The sequence below is a fragment of the Marmota marmota genome, unplaced genomic scaffold (assembly GCF_001458135.2).
Source record: "Marmota marmota marmota unplaced genomic scaffold, marMar, whole genome shotgun sequence".
Taxonomy (NCBI): Eukaryota; Metazoa; Chordata; class Mammalia; order Rodentia; family Sciuridae; genus Marmota; species Marmota marmota.
Window position 1 is genome coordinate 45,123,878 of NW_026000037.1, and position 20,951 is coordinate 45,144,828.

The following is a 20,951-nucleotide window of genomic DNA, read 5'->3' on the forward strand; positions in this document are numbered from 1 at the left end:
TGTGACTAAAAGACAAAACAAGAATAATTTTTCGGAGGAAAACTTTATTTGGGAGCTCATAGTTTCAGAGGTCTCTGTTCATAGTTGGTGAGCTCCATTCCTCAGGTCTAGAGATGAGACAGAACTCCACGGCAGAAGAGTGTGGCAGAGAGAAGCAGCTCTGGATATGACAATCAGGAAGCCGGGGCGGGGGCGGGGGCGGGGAGAGAGCGCAGAAGAGACACAGAGAGAGAGAGAGTCTGCACTTAACAGATACAAAATATATATCCCAAAGGCATACCCCCAATGACCCAACTCCTCCAGTCACACCCTACCCACCTTCAGTTACCACTCAGGTAATCCCTATCAAGGAATTAATGCACCGATTGGGTTAAGTCTCTCATAACCAAACATTTCACCTCTAAACCTTCTTGCATTGTCTCACACATGAGTCATTTTGGGGGACACCTCATATCTAAACCTTATATCATAACACCCTAAATACCAATAAATCCTACTACTCATTATTTAATAGATTCCCCTTTAAATCCAGCTGAACTCCAAAATATTTTCCTCAAGTTTAATCCTTCCTTTTCCAGGAAATATATATGTGTATATAAGTTATTGTTTCTTCCTCCAAAATGGCTAGGGGATTATTAAAAGTAAAATAAAATTTAAATGCAAGCAATCTGGTTAGTTTATCATCAGTACAAATTATAAATTTTCTTGAATTGCTACTAAAAGATAAAGATCTAAAATGACCTGTAAAAGCACCTGTTACATACCTGAATAAGTCTTGGAGCCAAGTTGATGAATTATATAGGCTGCATCTAATCTCAGGTCACACATTTTGGTTTTGTTTTTGTTTTCCTGGATTAGTTATATGACAGTGGACAACTTTCAAAGAGGTATCTTTGTATGGCCCATGAACTTTGGTTGGAAAACAATTCCTCCAGATGTCGTTGCAAAAAACAAAATCAAAGAAACTGATATAATAAGGTAAGTGTGTGAAATTTAAGACAAAGAAGCAGACATATGTCTTTTTGTAAAGGTATGTAAAAAAATTTTACAAAATAACTGTAATCTATTTTTCTATAAAACTCAAGAACTTCGGGTCTTTACAATACATTACCAAAGCACACAGATTTTCCTGAGAAATTAGTTTCCGAGTATTAATACTCCTTTTTACATGTTTAATCGTACCCTATCCAGCCATAAGCCTAGAGAAGTCCATTTGATACTATTCCTGTTTCCTTGGATTACAATGTGAGAAACACAAACTCATGGAATATGCTACATAACACACATAATATTAAAGTAAGTGTGAGTAAAAATTAAAAAAAAATAAATAATAGTCATAGAGATATCACTATAGTAGCTATAGTAAGATTTCTTTCATAGTGTAATCCTACTTCCTCCATGAAACAGTCGCCAAATTCTGTTAATAAATTAAGAAATAGACACAGAAGCTCAATATGAATTGAAATTTGGACTTTATTACTAAGAAGCTGGATTGAAAACAGAGCTTAGACCTGAAGCCAAATGAAGGCTTCCTGTGTCTTCTCCCACTTTCAGCTTGCTCAGTGGAAACCACCATGGGATGTGGTAACTGCCTTGTCTACCTGCTGACTAAAATATCACTTCTGTCCCCCAAGGCTCTGGAGTCTGACTGAGGGCTCTGGAGTCTGACTGTTTGGGTTTGAATTTCATCTCTACCACTTATAGTAGTATGAGCTTTTTATAGCTCACTTAACCACTTTGAATCTGTTTCCTTGTTTCTATGTGAAGATTAATAGAAGTGCCTACTGCTTATATCATTTTGAAAATTAATCTGATTATATACATATGTGTGTATATATAAACTGCATTAAGCAGTGATTGCCACAGAACAAGCTGTCAATCAGCCTCACACGTGGTTGAGAGGCAGTACCGTACAGTCACAGAGCACAGCAGCCAGCCATATTGCCTTAGTGTGCACCTGAGATGTACATCATACTTGTCTGTCATCCTTGGAAAAGTTTCTTACCTTCTCTGCATTGTGGTTTCTTAATAATGGTACAAACTTGCAGGATTTGGGGGAATTTTAAGTTAATACACAGATAATACAATAGTGCCTGGTACTAGTTAACCCTAAGTAAATATTAAAAATTATATCCCTGGAGAGTTTATGTCACAGTTTAAATAACAAAGAATAATCCTACTTCCAGGCCACATCTTTGCTGAACTAATCAAGCCTTGCACCATGAACCAGAGAACTCATCTCCCAAGCACTATTTGTGACTCCATCCTGAGACCGCCCTATACTTTGTGACTACTCAGAAACATCTCTAACTCTAATGCAAACATACAAAGGACCAACTCTGAAAAGCAATATTTTCATTTTTATAGGTGCCCTGTCATGGCAGGTGGATTATTTTCTATTGATAAAAATTACTTTTTTGAACTTGGAACCTATGACCCTGGACTTGATGTTTGGGGTGGAGAAAATATGGAGCTCTCATTTAAGGTATTATCAAATTTATTTATTAAAGTTTATTATCAAATTTGTTAATTAAATTTTCTTTACAATTAAGAGCTTATAATTTTACATGTTTTCATTTTATTAATATGATCAAATATGTAACACACTAGGAGGAAATTTCACAGGAATTTTAGGGTCGTTGGATTAATTTTCTCATATCTCAGATTGAATTTGGAAAATATCAATCACTGTTGCAAAATTAACACCCAAGAAAGCCTTAGCAACAGCAATTATAAAGTGTCGAAAAGGCAGCTGCTTTTCTGTTGGGTTGGTGATTTATTATAAAAGGGGTGGGACTTTGGAGCTCCTGATCAAGAATAGTGTTTAATTGTGACCCAGGATCTCCATAGGATAAAGCTAGAGATGAAAAAGGAAGAGAAAGGTGGGAGTGATGGCAAAAAGCAAAGGGAGATCAATAGAATAGGAGAAAGGGACTAGAGGGTGGGTGGAGGGGTGGGGAATGCTAGGGAGGGATGTTGACCAAATTCTATTATTATATTGGGTGCACATACTAATAGGTAACAACAATCACACCATTATGTACAACTATAATGCACCAATAAAAAATGTAGAGAAAAGATAAAAATTTAAAAAAGAAAAAACAAGGGGAAGGTGAATAAATGGACATCCATTTACATCTCCATGATTCAACCAAAACAGGAACTCACATTTTATACATTTGATATTTATAGTCACATTGCTCATGTTTTATACATTGGCATTCTGTGAAGCATTTTTTTTTTTAGGAAAAGAAGTTTACATTGCAAGTTAAGAAAAAAATTTTATCTTAGTAATCATCAAATGGTCCACATCGCAATATATAAAACTAAATAAACCCTGCTTAGTTTCAGAAAACACCAGAGTGTTTTCTTGACTTCAAGCTGGTAGAAACAAAACCTCCAGGTGGCTCCTTGTCATTAATTGCCCATGATTTTAAACAATCTTTTCATAATTGAAGCCTATCTTTAAATTATTCCAGGTATGGATGTGTGGTGGAGAAATTGAGATCATTCCTTGCTCCCGAGTGGGCCACATATTCAGAAATGACAATCCATATTCCTTCCCCAAAGACCGCATGAAGACCGTGGAGCGGAACTTGGTGCGGGTGGCTGAGGTCTGGCTTGATGAGTACAAGGAGTTGTTCTATGGCCACGGGGATCACCTTATAGACCAAGAGCTTGAGGTGGGCAACCTCACCCAGCAGAGGGAGCTTCGAAAGAAACTGAAATGTAAAAGTTTCAAATGGTACTTGGAGAATGTCTTTCCAGATTTGAAGGCTCCCATTGTGAGAGCTAGTGGTGTGGTAAGTTCACATGACAATTTAAATTCTTAACTGTGCAAAAGTGGTACAAAAATGCTTCAAAAATGCGTGGGAAAGAATGATTTATCGTGTTACACCATAAATAAACACACACTATGAATTGCCATAAGACAAGGCATAGCCGAGAATTAAACGTGGCTAAACTTGAGGAAGGAAGCCATATGCATTGATTGATTCAACAGATTCCTGTTGTGTGTCAGGAGACAAGGCTGCATTTTAGAACTGGATGATAAACAAAGTAGACTCCATTCCTTCCTTTAAAACTTAAAGTTGAGCCGGGCGTGGTGGCACACACCTCTAATCCCAGTGGCTCTGGAAGCTGAGGCAGGAGGATCTCGAGTTCAAAGCCAGCCTCAGCAAAAGAGAGGTGCTAAGCAACTTAGTGAGACCCTGTCTCTAAATAAAATACAAAACAGGACTGGTGATGAGAATCAGTGGGTGAGTGCCCTGAATTCTATTTCCAGTACTCCCCACCTCAAATAAAACCCTTTAAGTTGAAATATTGAATAGGAAAAAAAGATAATAAACAGTAAGTTCAAAACAAAACATAACTCTCATTTAGGGTATAGGTGATGAATTCTAAGTTACTGTGGCCAAGAAATCCTTTCTGAGGAAAAGACTTTGAAACCAAGGCCTGAAACACAAAGCATCAACCAAGATCTAAAAAAGAGGGCTAGGAAGAGGGTGCCCCTCATGCAGAACTCTAAGGCAGGTGAAAACTGAGGGCACTTGAGAACTGGGAAAAAGACTGTTGTTGTCAGGGTGTGAAGGAGGGAATGGTACCAGAGGAAGGTGCAGAGAGATTAGATCACACAGGTCCTTGCAGGGAGAGTTAGGATTTCCTTTCCTTCCCTCCCTATCTTCCTCTCTATCCCTATTTCTCTGTTTCTATCTCTCCAAAAATATAACAGGAATTTGTTGAGCAGAGTTAAACAAAGAGATAAAATTTAATTGGGATTTTTTTAAGTTTCAAAAAGGGATTTAAAATAACAGAACTATCAGAAAATAACAAAATTTCAGGACATAAGGAGAGGTACAAAAAGGAAAGAAAATCATATAGGTTGAACAGAGTGCAAAACTAAGAGGGTCAAGTAGGGGGAGAGCCTGGGAGGAAGCCATTCCAAACCTGTTCTGGGAATGGTAGGACATAGGGCCATCTAACATAGAATGGGCATAAGGATGGTTGGTCAAGCTGCCACCTAGGTAGAGCTCTTCCTGTGTCAGGTTTATTTGTAATCACTTTTGTTTTATTTCTTATTTACTTATAAATATTTCCAGCATTTTTTAGTGTTCTTTCAGAGTGTATTTTTTTTTCCATCCAAGAAGTTCTCAAACTAAATTATGAGTAAGCCTACTCTTTCAGGCCATTTTTTTCATTTCTTGCCAGAAAGTAGATCATTACAAACCAACCACTCTCCCCACCTGGCAAATCTGATAACAAGAACTTAAGACATTCCATTAACCATATTAGGAAACTTCGGGAAGAATGTTAAAGACAGAAACTAGCTTGCAAATTCATTCTGATTTATAAATTCAACTAATAAATAAATATATATGACCGGTTTATATATAACATATTGTACTCTAAAGTCTCCCTTTTTTAGATCAGAATAGCAGCTACCTCAGGTGTCTCAACCTGATATTATACCCTAGGTAACTAAAAAATATAACATGTCAAACATATCCATACAATAAAATTTATATTTTTAAATTTAATACCTAAAACAGGGGAAAAAATTAGAATTCTCACCATAGAGAATTTTTCTTTTCCTAACAGAATCTCTGCAATATCATTACTCAACTTTAGCCACCAGAGGGGGCTATAAAACTACCTTTTGGCTCAGCTGTGACACTCACTTAAGCATTCCTACCAAATTTTTGAAAATCTCCCGTAAAGAAATTGCCTCTGCTGATGAATGTACTCCATAAAAATGCTGCAGTATTCTAAAAAATATTTTAACAGAGCTCTTCCTGCTATTTCCTTATTTGTTTGTTGTTTTTCTTAGATAAATTTTAGTAAAGACAATATTTGCTACCTTCTGAAGAAACCAGGAGGGAGTACTATCATTATCCACAAAAAAATTAGGACCTTTTTTTCCGGGAAATTCAAAATAAGATCAACTTGACCTTTATTTGGGATAAACAATCTTAACAACTTAAATTAAAAAAAAAAAGTCAACTCCACCACATGTTTTTGTTACTTACTCCATGTTTTCCTGTCTTTTAACCTACACACTTGGGAATTTAAATCCAGTGAAATTTCTTTTGGATTTAAAAAAAATAAAAACAAATAATTTGTTTTTGAACTAAAAATATCTGAGACTAATACAAGAACCTCACCAGCATTATGTTTTTCCACAGGATTACATTGTGGCAAACTGCCTATAGCCTAAAGTTTAACAATTCTGTAATAAACTGGGGAATTCCCACCTCCTGAACTAGAAAATAAAATTATTCTACACGGAAAGTTTAAAATCTATGCACGACCTGATTTTGGATAAACTGCTTTAAAATTTAAAAAAAACATTAAAACCTTTCATAATGAAGTGAAGAATAACCATTCCTTAGCACTTCATAGGTCATTTCTTTAAGAAGAAAAATTGTTTCCCCAGGAATTTCTGATTAGAAGGGAAAGAAAGAGAAATTCAGATAAAGAAAAGAAGCAAGACATAAGGCACAGAGCAGATTTCCCTTTCCCTCCATTGCCTTTCTGTGCCGGAAGGAAGGAATTGTATGAAATAAACACAAAGGACTCAGTTAAGCCAGGGGTTCTCAAACAGCATTTCCAGAAGTGACAGCTGTGCTGGAACAGGCTCCCCAGTCCAGTAAATCTGAGGAGCACTCATTACATTCGGAGCAGCAAGCTGAGCACCAACACCTAGAAGGTTCTGAGAAGTTCTGGAGAAGGTTCAGCTGTGCTGGAACCAGATTCCCAAAACTGTTGGAATTTGGAATATTTGCTTCCTGATCCACAAATATAGGCTCTTACATCTCTGCCCAGATCCTGGGCATGATTGGCCCTCTTTAAACTCCAGGATTATTCTTCGTTCACATACTTCTACTGACCATCCTCCAGAAGTTAGTTGGATCTTTCTGTGTGCTGTGGCTGCTCTCATTTGCTAATGGTGGATTTTCTATTCCCATTCTGGTCATTGTAAATTGTGGATAGAACTTTCCTTGAGGATATTTGATGGAGACTCATCCTCTGGAGTTGATTTGTGTTTTTATTTGCCAGACACCTCAGAAGTAACCAACCTGTTACTGTTTTTTATTGTTTGTTTCTATGCCTTGAAAGTATGTAAGGTTTCCTATCCAATGAAAATGGTACAAATTATCTTCCAAAACAAAACAAAGGTCAGTGTATGGTTTCAGATTTCCAGGGAGAACTTAGATTTCAGTACCAATGGGTAAATTGTTTTTCCTAGTACACCATCTCACTGAGGGTCCTTCCTTTTCCAACTTTCTCTGGAAGACCTCATTCCAATCTGGGCTTATGCATGCCCAAGTTTTTCTCATATCTTTATGAGGGGGCATGTTCCTGGCACACCAAGGTTGCAGTTCTCTCCTGCTTCTATTTTATTCCTCATTTCCTGAGGCTGACTCTTTTCTGCAAGCTAATCTATGCATGCAAAAGTGGGACCAACCCCCCAGGGGCCCCTAGTTAGGAAGTCTGGCAACCGGATGAGCTATGCCACCTGCTTCAACGCAGCACCAGAGTTGGAGTTCCATAAAACAGGAAGGTGCAAAAACAGTGTCATCAGCAACAAAGCCCTTACCACCTCCCAGCTCAGGAGGCTTTCCTGTTTCGTATAATATAGATTCAGCTCTATGCTGCTCTTTCACAAATCTGAAAGGCCTAAATTGCATTATTAACCTACCTTCTCGTTAGCTTTGCCCAGGATGTCAAAGAGGGTAAGGGAATCAACATTTTTCTGCATTAAATGGTGACTGATAGAAAGCTACTTCCATATTTGACCCTGCAAATCCATTAAAAACCTGGGGGCCTGCCAGAAAGTGCCTTTATGCTTGGCTCTATATTAGCTTTCGTGACTTTTCCTATAATGAATTGTAGCTTGCTTGAGTCATTAGACAGATTCTGACAGGGAATCAGCTGGAATCTGCTGTTCTTTGAAGGACTCAATTTATCTATGATTCAGTGCCTAAGCAGCCAGATAGCTCAGAGGGTCAGCCAAGGAACATAGCCCACGACTCTTGATTTGATTAAATTGCGAGTATGTGCATTGACTTTTAATATATGCATCAGATAAACTTGAGACAAGAAAATAACTATTTTCCATGCCACCTTTTCTTCATTTGTCATTTGGCATTCCAAGAAAGGGTTAATTAAAAGCTTCTGTTTGCTGGCTCTGTGACTGAATTGCGGGCCTAAATTGACAGATTGAAGCAAGATTACATTATGTCTCTGTTAGAGCTAGCCACCAATAAAATCATATAGTGCTAAGTAATACTAAGCTATTAATTTAACTATCTTTTAACCTTATTATAGTTTTATATTCCGTGTCTTCTAAACATGCCTGAATGCTGTGTTCTACTTTGAAATATTTTTCCTTAATTCATATTTTATATTTTCCTTCCTAGCTTATTAATGTGGCCTTGGGTAAATGTGTTTCCATTGAAAACACCACAGCCATCCTGGAAGACTGTGATGGGAGCAGCCAGGTATGCCTAGCTGGGGGTTTCTATCTCATGATAGTGGATAGGTACCATGTTTGACACACTCATTGCAAACTTGAGAAATGTAACTTCAACCAATAGAAGTCCAGTCTCTAAATTTCTCTATAATCCTAAGGCCTTTGTAAGATAGTCCACCCCTAAATGCAAAGTCAATGACTGAGGAAGTAAAGGAGTGGGTACTGAAGTCCAAGGACTGGCTCCAGTCTCTAAATTTCTCTATAATCCTAAGGCCTTTGTAAGATAGTCCACCCCTAAATGCAAAGTCAGTGACTGAGGAAGTGAAGGAGTGGGTACTGAAGTCCACGGACTGGCTCCTGGGCCCTTCCCTTGCAAGAATGGGTTCACCTGCACATGTTCTTTAACCTTTGGGAAAACAGTCCTTGCTTCTGGGGGTGAGACTGGAATTAGGTAACACACAGGAAACATGCAGTAACTAATGCTAGTGCTCTGTTAATTCTTCAACAATAATAAAAGCAAAAAATATTTTTAAGCATATGAGAATAAAATAATAGAGAAAATAGAGTACATAATTTTAAGTAATCATTCCAGCATTTTAAGGGAATCATGGATTTCACACAATCTACAATCCATGATGGAAACCCTGCAGCCAAACTCCCACAAACTCCCACAAACTCAGAGCAGAATGCTTAGGAGAGGGAGCAGGACCAGGGGAAATAGAACAGGGATGGCTCCTGCCGTGTTGGAGGTGATCTGAGAGATCACACCTCCCTCTCCAACATATGTTCCCTCACAGTTCTACCTTCTGTGGGAGTAGTTATCTGGTTTGGATGCCAAATAGGACTCACAGGAACAGATTCATGAGTAGAAATCAGCCCCCCAATTTGCAAATCACTCTTTGCTGAAAAAAATATTTTGCAGTGATAGTCTAGGTTTACTAAATCTTGCTTCTTTACTTTGACTTTGAGACATTGCTTACATTTTCAAGCACATCCCATCTCTACCTCTTAATTCAAAGCTGTTAATAGAAGAAAATGTATCTATGCTTTAATTCACTTATAATCTGTAGACACAAAACCAAGAGAAGTGTTTCTTAATTAGGAAAGAGAAGACAGAGGGAAGTGGAAAGTGTCAAAAAGAATCAATTGAAAGAAATAAATTTTGCTTATTAAAAATTAGAGGAGGAAAAACAAAATCATAAATTATAAAACAAAAAAACCCCACAATTAGTCTGCATCATATAAGAATATTGAATAATGCACTTCTTCAAGACTCATCATTGTAGGTACTTATTGTATTTATTGTGCTTGAGTAACCATTATTTCATCTGAAACCCCAATTTCTGTTCTTTTGTGGTTACTGGGAATTGAAACCAGGCCCTGTGCATGCTATGCAAGTGTTCTACCACTACCAGCTTCTGTTCTTGAAAACATTGAGTCTCTACAAGGCAAAGTAGGAGATCAAAGTATTAATTATGTCACCTTCCATAAACCCCAACTTCCTTTTCATCTGGTTGTTCATTTTTAGCTTTTCCCTCTTATGGTTTGCTAAAGTAATAAAAGGGACAGGAACATAGAGCAAGTTATAATTTATCAGAAAAAACTAAAGCTTAATACCAAGCCCATGACTATAGAAGTCATCCAAAAGAGCTCAAAAGGAATAAATTCCTCAGATGGGAGTATTTAAACCTATCCTTTACCTTACCAAAAAAGTCTCCTTAGTTTTAACTTCTAAACCAGTTAAGATGTTCCTTTTTTAGGTAATATACTTATCTTTGTATTCATATAACCTCCTTTGGTGATGTGGTTTTTCCATACTCTTCCCAATTTTAATGTCCACATAAATTATGAGGGGAGTTTATTCATGCAGATCTGGATTCAGTGGGTCCATGGTGGGGCTGTGATTCATCATTTCCAACTAACTCCAAATGATGCTAATGTTTGTCTAGGGAATACAAATTGAGTCATAAGATTCAACACGTTGGCTTTAATTTAACCTGATAATCTGAATTAAATCTTAGTTAGACTGAAAATGATTTATTAGGTAAAAGCAATTAGATAGATTTTACCAGAAGTTTTATTTTTTTTTCCAAATATTTTTACTCTTAGAGTAAAACGACCAGGCAGATAATATTAGATTTTAAACAACTGTAGAAAATGTTTTTAAGGACTGAAAACATGGTTCCATTGCCTGAATCAGAATTTATTTTAGACAATGTCAACTCTCCAAAACTAGATTTCTCTGAGAGCAGTTTCTATGAACTGGGGCATGCTAACATAACAGCAACCTGATGTTTCCTTGTACTATCAGCTGAGAAAGATCTAAACCTTTCCTATAGCAGAATGAAGCCTTTAGGAGTCCAATTGTCTAGATAGTCTGAATCAAGAAAGCATAATAATTTCCACCAAAGAAACTGAAGGCTGTGACTAGGATCTCCCTCAAACTACTTATGGCTTGGAAACTTAATCACTCTTCAAGCCCTAGTGTTGTCTGGGATTCAGAACACCTGAAACAACATTCATATGTGGATAGGTACTAATTGTACTCATCAGTTTTTAAATTATAATTAACATTTATTGCAGACTTACTGTATGCTAGAAACTCAATGGTCATTACTCTAACCCTCTGGCATAGATGCATTTGCTATCCAAGTTAAAAAGTTACAAAAATGAGATTAGACTGGGTAAATAATGTGCCCATACTATCAGAATTGAAAGTGGTAGCACTGGGATTTGAATGTAAATCATCAGATCATATTGCCTATATTCTTAGCTATTACTAACAAAAATGTTTGACAAAACCACTATCTATGTTTGCTGCCTGAAGTGACCTTCTCTATATTAATTTCCTCTCCAGTTTCAACAATTTAATTACACCTGGTTAAGACTAATTAAACATAAAGGATGGTGTTTGGCCCCCATCCCTGATGAGGGATCCCTGATGCTGCACCCCTGTGATAACAAAAACAAAGGGCTAAAATGGCTGCATAAATCCACCTCTGTCTTTCATCCAGAACTGGTAAGCAAAATATATGTACCTCTTCTTTGCCAGAAATTTAACTTTCAATCAATGGGTCATAAAACCCTCATTGTCAGTATCCTCATTTGGAAGCTTTAAATGTGTTTGTGTCAATGGAGGCAGATATTGATCTCCATTCTACTCAGAGAAAGAAACATTTTGTAAATTATTGTCTTTTTTTTCTTTTTCAAAATTTATTTTAAATGAATAATTTTTCAATAAAAGTCACTGGGTTCTTGGTTATATTGCTACATCTTTCTAAAAGTAATTTGCTTCATTCAGTCAACAATGCCAAAAGCAAGGGTTATAACCCAAAAATTGGTTGTCAGAAAAGCATATAGGGAGAGTATAAGGAAAAAGCAAGAAGCTATGTGCTTACTGTATACCCTGCTCTTCAGAATGATTCTAGTTACTTATCCTGCCCTCTTTCCATACAAGGAGATGTTTTCTCAGCCTCTGTGGTTCCCAGAGACCTGGGCCCTCAGAGGAGTGCTGGAACCAGCTCTCACTCTGCTATAGAAGCCCATTGTGTGCATCTTTTACCAACTATGTGCTCAGTGATATCACACTGATAGCTTGAAAACAGCCGTGAAGAGCATCTTTACACCATAGAAATTAGCAGATAGATGCTACTGGATCAGGGAATATTTTTCAAGAGGTCTAATGGTTAATATGTATCAAAATGTGCCTGTTCTACTGTATTCATTCCCAAAGTCTGCCCAGTTTTTCCCAGTTGTATTTTAACACGATACAAAGTCATGTAGGACCTTGAAATAGCAGGAATAATCTCAGGACTGCCTTCTCAAATTTTCTACCATTTCACTTGCAGATAGTCACCAAATCCACTGTACGCATTGGTTACATGAAAACTATTATTCTTCCCAGAGCTGCCCCCAAAGTGTTCTCTACTATATATTAATCCCTCCTGAACATTTTTCTCTTTAATGATAATTATTATTATCAATTTGTTCAGAAAAAAATAGGAATTGCTAGTGTATAAGCTGCTAATTTTGTCTTGCATACAGTTTAAGAAATCCATAAATATCTAGTGAATAAATTATACTTTACCTTCTCCTTCTTTAACCCTGTGCTAAAGGAGGGAGGAAGAAAATAAGGAAGGTAGAGAAAGAGAAGGAAAGAGTAAGACAATAAGAAGCACAATACATATTTCATCTCCAGAATTGAATGTTGGAATAGATTTCTGTAAGAAGGTATTTAGTGGTAGAGTTTTCTAAACAGTTGATTTGGTAAAGAAGATAATTTAATTAAGATACCAAAAACTAGAAAGCTCATAATCCCAGTAACTCAAGAGACTGAGGCCAGAGGATCACAAGTTCAAAGTCAGCCTTTGCAATTTAGCAAGACTCTAACCAACTTAGTGAGACACTGTCTCAAAGTAAATATATATATTTTTAAAAAGGTTGGGGAATGTAGCATAGTGGTAAAATCCCCCCAGGGTTCAATTCCTGGTACAAACAAACAAAAACGCCTAGAAAACTGCCCCCCAAACTTGTTTGTACCTGTGACTTTGTTTCATTCTACATAGCTGCTTGCTGTCTTGTGTCCCTTTTGATGTTACTAGATGTTCATGGAGACCAATATCTGGTCATGGTCTTTCTTCTCTTTTCAGTTTTTTTGGTAGTTTTCATATTATATCTCCTAAGTCCCTGTATTAGCCAGCTGTCCACCAGTATAGCAAAATTATTTAGATAATCAAATTATAAAGAGAAAGGTTTATTTTGCTCACATTTTGGGAGATAATAGTCCATGATCAGTCAGCCTTGTTGTTGCTGTGGGCCAGTGTGGCAGAGCTACACACAGTAGCAGGAGTGTGTGGTGAAGCAAAAAAAAAAAAAGGAAGAGTCCAGGATCCCACAGTTTTCTTGGAGGACATGCCCAGAATGATTTATGGAGCTCCACTGAGCCCCACCTCTCAAAGGTTCCAGCACCTCCTAATGGAGGAAGGAAGTGGAGTAGTGAGTTTGATCCCAGACAACAATGGATTATTAAAATTAGATATGTCTGAATCTACATTTAAAAGGTGCTTCCCAGGTCAGCCCTCCTCAAGTGCTCTGGATTTCAACCATCCTAAAAGAATTAGTGTCATAAGTGGAAGACTTGGCCATGGAGTGCTTTTCCACCACTGGTTTCTATTGAGTGACTTTAAGCTGGGAACAAGTGACTTAATTACTGGGTGAATGCTGTAAACAATCCATAATGATTTTCTTCAAGGCCAACTGTTTTACAAACCTTGGGCATTTTCAAGCTTCATACTTTTAAAATACTGCAGTGGATTCTAGACATCAGGCACTATGTACTATCAGAAATTATGGTTAGGAGATCATAAATAAAATACATCATTTCTGGCATTCTGTAATACAGATTATAATATATATGTATTATATATATAATATATATATATAATTGAGAATATATATATTCTAAACATGAATTTAATTAAGAAATCAATGAACTCATTCTCTGTCATGGCATGTGTTTTTTTTTTTTTATTACCAACACCAATGAGGTAGTCATCATCTGTCAAATACATTAAATGACATCTGGATTGGGAGGGTGGGTACCGGGGATTGAACTCAGAGGCACTCGACCACTGAGCTACATCCCCAGCCCTATTTCTGCATTTTATTTAGAGACAGGGTCTCACTGAGTTGCTTAGTGCCTTGCTTTTGCTGAGGCTGGCTTTCAACTCACTGTTTTCCTGCCTCAGCTTCCTGAGCCACTGGGATTACAGGGGTGCACCACTGTGCCTAGTGACATCTGGATTTTTTTATGCTTTAAATCCTACAGTTATTAGCCATATCATTAGAAAATTCATCTTTTGCTACCCCCAAATTAATAATCTCACAGCTTGGAGAAAATGAAACTTAGTTTGAGACAAAACAAACTAATACTTCCAAACCCATGTTTATGTTATTAATTTAGTTTAGGAGAATTCCTTAGAAATCAAAAATGTAGTTGCTCATCTTTTTGGAGGCATGTTAGGATCATATATATATATATATATATATAAATCTTTATTGTCAAGTTCAGTCTGTGGCTCATTCCCAGATCTTCTTTCTTTCCAGGTAAATCACATTGTTTTTGAAAACTATCATCAGTTGTTGTGTTTGGAAGGAAATTTTCCACAGAAGATGCTTAAAGTAGCTGCTTGTGACCCAACCAAACCACATCAAAAGTGGAAATTTGAAAAGTACTATGAAGAATGAAGAGGAACTGAGGTTTTGCCTAGTCAACACATTAGATAACTGTGAAAGTAACAGTGAACTCAGTGACTCTATTTTTCAGTGGTAGTTTAAATTTTCAATGGAATGGAAGATTTTTTAAAATCACGATATTTAGAATACCAAAAGATAACTCAGGGAAACGGTCCACCATTTGGGTGGACTGGAGTCCTGGTGGACTGGAGTCCTTCAGCCCAGGGTGGCCTTTGGTATCGCCTACTTCCTGCCCTGTGCGGGAACTCATTCTGCAGGTTTCCCTGGTGTAATCTCACAGGTAACCAGAAATGATAACAGACACAGGGGAGCACAATGATATTCACAATGACTGTCTTTAAACCCACAGAGAACCTGGTCCTTTATTTGTCATTTTTTTCATCAGACATAAACTGCATGAGTTCTTATGGCTAGAAAAATATCAGATGCACATAGGGTTACAATTCTGTTGAAATTTCTATACATGCATTTTTACCTAGCAATTTAAAACAGTACTGATCAACTATTGGTGACCCCACCTAATAGCTGGGTTTTGATCTAGAATATTGCATAGTGTTTTATTCTCAGTCTGAGTCATAGAAAAACTTTTAAGTAGGAAAGAAGGGGTCTTTATAAACACATTTAATTCTAAATGTAGAAATTGTTTCAGCTCATTTTGTGCTTTTAAAACTGCACTTTTAAATAACTGGTCATACCAGTAACTTCCTGGATTTGTGTGGATATTAATTTTTAAAAAGCAAGGAAAAATAGTAGTAACCAAAAATATATTTGGTTGCTGAAGATACTCTAATTTAGGGCAAAGTGAGAGAGTTGAAACAAAGCAGAAACAGTGTACTGAAAAAAAATATTAATTTTATATGAAAATAATAAAATGCTATTTTAGATTTAACAGCATTAGTGGGATGAAGTATGTTTAAAAAAATATACTCTAAAAGACTTCAAAGTAGAAATAAAGTTAAGAAAACATAATGGAAAAGGAAGGAAATGAGGTAAACAACTCTTAGGAAGAGAATTAAGAAAAAATTGCCCTGGAGTTTTCCTCCCTGAGCAAAACAGCAAAGCTCTCAATGTGGACCCAATGATAACAATTGCAAATTTGGGGGGAAATTAACTATTTTTTGATCAAAATAAAATTCTCATCATAAACATACCAGTACTTACACATACTAAAACAAATCTTAAAAATCACATTATTTTCAACAATTTTGGTAAGAAAATTAATACCTGAAGATAATTCACTTGTCTAAAACTCACAGGCCAAGCGGGGCATAGTGTTGCATGTCTATAATCCCAACTACATGGGAAGCTGAGACAGGAAGATTACAAGTTCAAGGCTAGCCTGGGCAATTTAACAAGACTCTATCTCAAAATAAAAAAATAAATAAATAAAAAGGTCTGGGAATATAGCTTAATTGTAGAGACCCCCTGGTTACTGAGGCCATCCTCAGTACCAACAAAGTAAAACAAATAAAAATAAAAATCACAGGCCAATTAATTGGAGAATCAAGATGAGAATTCAGCTCTTCAGATTCAGGGACCATTCTTTCATTTCAGGCCACAGACCTGAACACATTTCTCCTATGACAGACCTTAGAAAGTGATATGCAACCTCTTTGTTGGGTCCCAGGATAGCCATGCTTATTCTTGTTAATATTTTTTTTTATAAAAGACTTTAAAAATATTTGAAATATTTTTTTTCAGTTGAGTTAATGGTAAAACTGGACAATTTTAGTTCTGACTTTCTATGTAATACAACTTCAACATCCAACTGAGTATGCAAAAGCAGAATTATAAGGATGGGAAGGGGAAATATTTTTTTGCACATTTATAACAATGTAAGATGTTTTATTCAAATAATTGATGATTGCAGATAAGAGAATAAATAGAAAATGAGATAGTCTTTTCAAAAACAGCCATATGAATGAGAAACACAAGTCAGTTCAATTAGGCAAAGGATTAATTGAATTGCTGACCAAGACAATTATACTTAGGTACCTCCTGTGATTCTTTGTGTAACTGAAAAATGCTGAAAGGTCCCCAGTCTCTAGAGTCTCCGTTCTATCCGGATTTTACAAAGAAAAGTCAAGTCTTTTCAGAAAAAGGGTAAGTCATCATATGGCGCCACCCACCTTTGCTGAAGAAAGGTCTGTGTCTTTCTCAAAAGTCCCTTCTCCTTTCTGCTCAGTGCAGCCTCTTCCTGACCTTACCTGACACACTTCTTATAGAAAGCTATATTTGAATCCATATTTTCAATAGAACAAAATTATTTTCAAACTTCACATGTTTCTTCTTTAAAAAAAAACTGTTTCACTGTATATTTCCTCAATTACTCTAATAGGCAAAGAACTAATCACTATTTAAGAATCTGTGTAGGCCTAATAGTGAGACAATTGACTAATTGTCAAATCTATTCTAACAATTTTTAAGTATTGCCTTCTAAATTTAAAAACAAAAACAGTGGAATAAGTGTATGAATGCTACCAGGTCTTCTGGTACTTCTCATGCTAAACCCTGGGAAGGGGCACTTTGGGGTCCAAATCAGCCCTGAATTCTTCAACATGAAGTTGTGTTATTGGGGGCTTCAGTTTTACTTGGATTGGCTTAGGTTATTGCCTTTTCAACAGAAAAAAAGTCTATGCATCTTGTTATCTTGTTCACTTGAACACAGGATAGCCTTGATAATATTTGGCAGAATTTATGTGACCAAAAAGCTAATTTACCAAACCCTCAAAGTGCTTTTGTTCCTGTCAGTTGTCATAACAATGTTTTATGACCAGTACCAAATTTGCTCAGTTCTGCTTGCTGACATTTAATTGGCTGTCATCCACAGGGCTGCAGACTCCAATGGGCCATGATCACAATGTATCTGTAGCTTCACCACACTAATTTGGAAACACTCTCTTAGGTACTCAAACACCTTGCTTCTGCCATTGTCTTAGGGACTATAGAGGAAGAAGGATACCAGTCACAGGAATTCAGTATTTCCAGCCAACTCTCATGTCATGAATGCCTTAGAATGATTTTCGAGGAGCACTTATGCAAGAGAATGAAGTTGAGACATATTAGATAGTACCATTGTTTTTGGTTCAAACATTTCTAATTTAACTTCTGCATTCAGAATGCAGGAAATAATTTATAGCTCAGACAAAGATCCCAATATCTTGGATAAAAAATGAAGATGTTATAAGAGGGGACAGGAAAAGAGAGGAGCTATTATTGTTGAGCACTTCCTACACACTAGGCACTGCAGTTGGGTTGCAGTTATTGGTATCACAGATAGTGAAATAAGATGGAGTCAAACCTCTGTGATCTCTATTATGTTTGGATAGAGAGGAAATAGAAGCTGTGTATCTCTCTGTGCATTAAGTATAAGTGTGTCAACTCCCTTATGTCTTGCAATGATCTATATACATGATTTCATGCAAGACCTGTTCTTTTCTACTTTCTGTATCAAATACGAGTGATAGATATGTACAGGTTTGCTTCCCTGTAAACCCTAAATCTTTCTTCCCCAAATCTTTAAGCAAAGCTAACAAGTTGCTCAATTTGAATAGAAGTAGAAAATAAGAAATTGAAGACTTTTAATTTAAAATAGAAATCATGATTCTTAACTTCCATTCATTGTGTAGATTGTCACTAAAGTGCTTTTGCAACCAGTGTTATAGGTTGTTCAATGATTGCTACAAGTCCAAAAGCTTTGAAATGAAAAAAGAAATCCTAACCAAGGCTGTTGTAAAAATATTTATTTTTTTATAAATACCTGTTCCATTCAGGTTTGAATAAGCCATATAAAGTATTATATTCTGCCATGAAGCTTAATGGATGATATTAGAGTTGCTGGTGCCTGTATCTAAGAGAAAGAGCAGAGGGAATACCATCAGATACAATGAACTTAATGCTTCCATTTTCAAAGCAGTAGGTCAACTTATAGTCAGCATTTTAATTCAGATCCCTTTGCCAATTTATGTAAGCCTTTGCTTTATAAAACACACAAACAAAACACTAGTGAAAATTCTCATTTTAAATCATATAGGGTAATTTAGAATAATTTAGAATATGCTGAGATCCTAGTAATGACAACTGCCATCAAATAAGTAATAAATATTTTTTAAATAAAGGTTTTCTATTTTATTGTTAATTGATAATTGTGAGTTTAAAGATGTTAGTCACAGATCTCTACATAAATAAAAGCCTTTAAATTACATATTGAAATTAAAAGCTTTGATAACATGAATGAAGATTTTAACTTTTTTCCTGACCATTCAAAAACATCAATTTTTGTAAAGGCATGTGCGTGTGTATGTGTGTATTTGATGCTATAGATTGGGAGAAAGTAAAACCCAGAATTTCCACCTGCAACATGAAGGAAATTAAATGTCACTGAATAATTTTAATTCTCTTAGTTACATGGCTTTGTCTAATCTAACTTTCTATATAACAGTTTCAATAACAAGTGAACTTTCACTCTAGATACTGTTTTGCAGACTTGAAGGAGTAATCAAACTCTAAATTATCAGCGTGCTTGTTCTTCTGTTCATGATTGTGCACAATGCTCTCATTCTTCTCCTTCAAACACTGCTCAAATTTCACTAGTTTTATACATATTAGTCCATAGGAAGTGAGCTTAAAACAAGACAAAGAAGAGTATTGAATAATTTTGTTATTGATTCCCTGAAAACATTCCTTAGTGAGAGAACAAGATTGAAGTTATAGAGCATAAAGGAGTTTGGAGTCAATTTGGACATCTTTATGTACCACATTTTTGCCTATGATCAACCAAAGTCATTATAAAGAAGGAGTTGGATAGATAATTTTTAATTTCTAGGAAAAAGTACAAGTAGCTTTCTAAATTTATGTCTAAAATTTCCCTGACCTGGCAGGTAGTTCCTAGATGTCACCAGTGTCTTTTGTACTTTGCCATGTCTCTAGATGATTTCTGTTGCCCACTACCAGCCCCCCCACCCCCCACCCCCGCCCCTTGTCATTATGTCTGTGTAGACAGTATGGCCCAGTCATCTCGTGTTCTTCATGAGCTGTGTAAAGATTTTGGTCCTCATATTTATGGTGTTATGCTACAGTTTGATATTTTAATATTGGCAAATATAACTTTGACATTACCTTTTATAGCCCTCTTGTTTTTATAGAGCAATGAAAGTTCAGACTTTAAGAGAAGTGGTTGCCTTTCTCATATGGTCAAACATATTTCTTCTTTATGATACCCCGGTGTTTCATCCTTTTCCATAATTTTCTATTATTACTTATTTTAAATGTTTTCCCTATCACTTTGAAAAACTTAAATGTCTGTTCTCCATTTGAAAATGTGCCAAAAGTACTACCCCATGTAAATATGTGGAAACAATTACTATAAAAGTTCCAGCATAGTTTAAATGTATTACCTTGACAATTACAAAGATAAATATGTATTTTTTCAAATTGTTGGTGTTAATATGCAACTAAAACAATATCTCAGTTTCTTTCAAAGTAATAGAAATTTTTTTTCCTGTATATTATATATCTCCCAGAAAGTTTTTATAATTTCATATGTAATCATTTAAAAAGCCTTTTTGAAATAAACAATGCAAACGAATTGAAATGAGGTGTTCTCTTGATTTTTGAAAAGGCAATTATTGATATTCTTAGTAGCTGCTAATATGGAAGTTTCTTACTAAAATTTAAAGGGTGGCAAAACAAAGTCTAGAAACCAGAAGCAAAGACACAAACTTTTATTCACAGCAAGCCAGACACAGCAGTTTTTTATTTAAATGTTAATATACAGAGATAGGTTCTACAAATTCTGTGTCTTCACCATAACATTATATTTACAGACAAATGAAGCTATTATTAATTTTTAATCAGATGACAACAAAAGAAAATAAAAGGTCGTGCAAGAAATATCAGCATTTGCACAATAAACCAATTTTCTTTTCTCTCAGATACCAGAGTTCTAACTGAACCTGGAATCACAATGACTCAGGTAAACCTCATGTGTAGTTACCAATGTGTGCCCTTAATCATGTCCCATGTGCCTTTCAAATATGTTGAGTATCCCTCACATAATCTGAAACAGGACCTTGTCTTTGCCAAGCTACAAAGACTTAAATCCCTGCCCTATTTCTCCAGGTAGCTTAACTCTGTGACGGCAGTAAGGGCAACACGTGCCAATGCTGAAGACGAGTGTCAGTGCTCTCTTGTAACCACTTTTCCCCATCCATGAACTTGAAGC

The 20,951-nt window shown here is 36.1% G+C and overlaps 1 protein-coding gene across 1 annotated transcript in view; it reads left to right on the top strand.

Moving 5' to 3' along the window:
- Window positions 1–20,306, top strand: part of Galnt5 (polypeptide N-acetylgalactosaminyltransferase 5) — a 46,381-nt gene extending 26,075 nt beyond the window's left edge. The window contains exons 4-9 of the mRNA XM_048811962.1: window positions 803–978; window positions 2,368–2,485; window positions 3,480–3,803; window positions 8,421–8,501; window positions 11,331–11,492; window positions 14,579–20,306. Of these exons, the coding sequence (XP_048667919.1) occupies window positions 803–978; window positions 2,368–2,485; window positions 3,480–3,803; window positions 8,421–8,501; window positions 11,331–11,492; window positions 14,579–14,719 (1,002 nt within the window). The 3' untranslated portion in view covers window positions 14,720–20,306. The remainder of the gene's footprint in view (window positions 1–802; window positions 979–2,367; window positions 2,486–3,479; window positions 3,804–8,420; window positions 8,502–11,330; window positions 11,493–14,578) is intronic.
- Window positions 20,307–20,951: the final 645 nt, after the last annotated feature.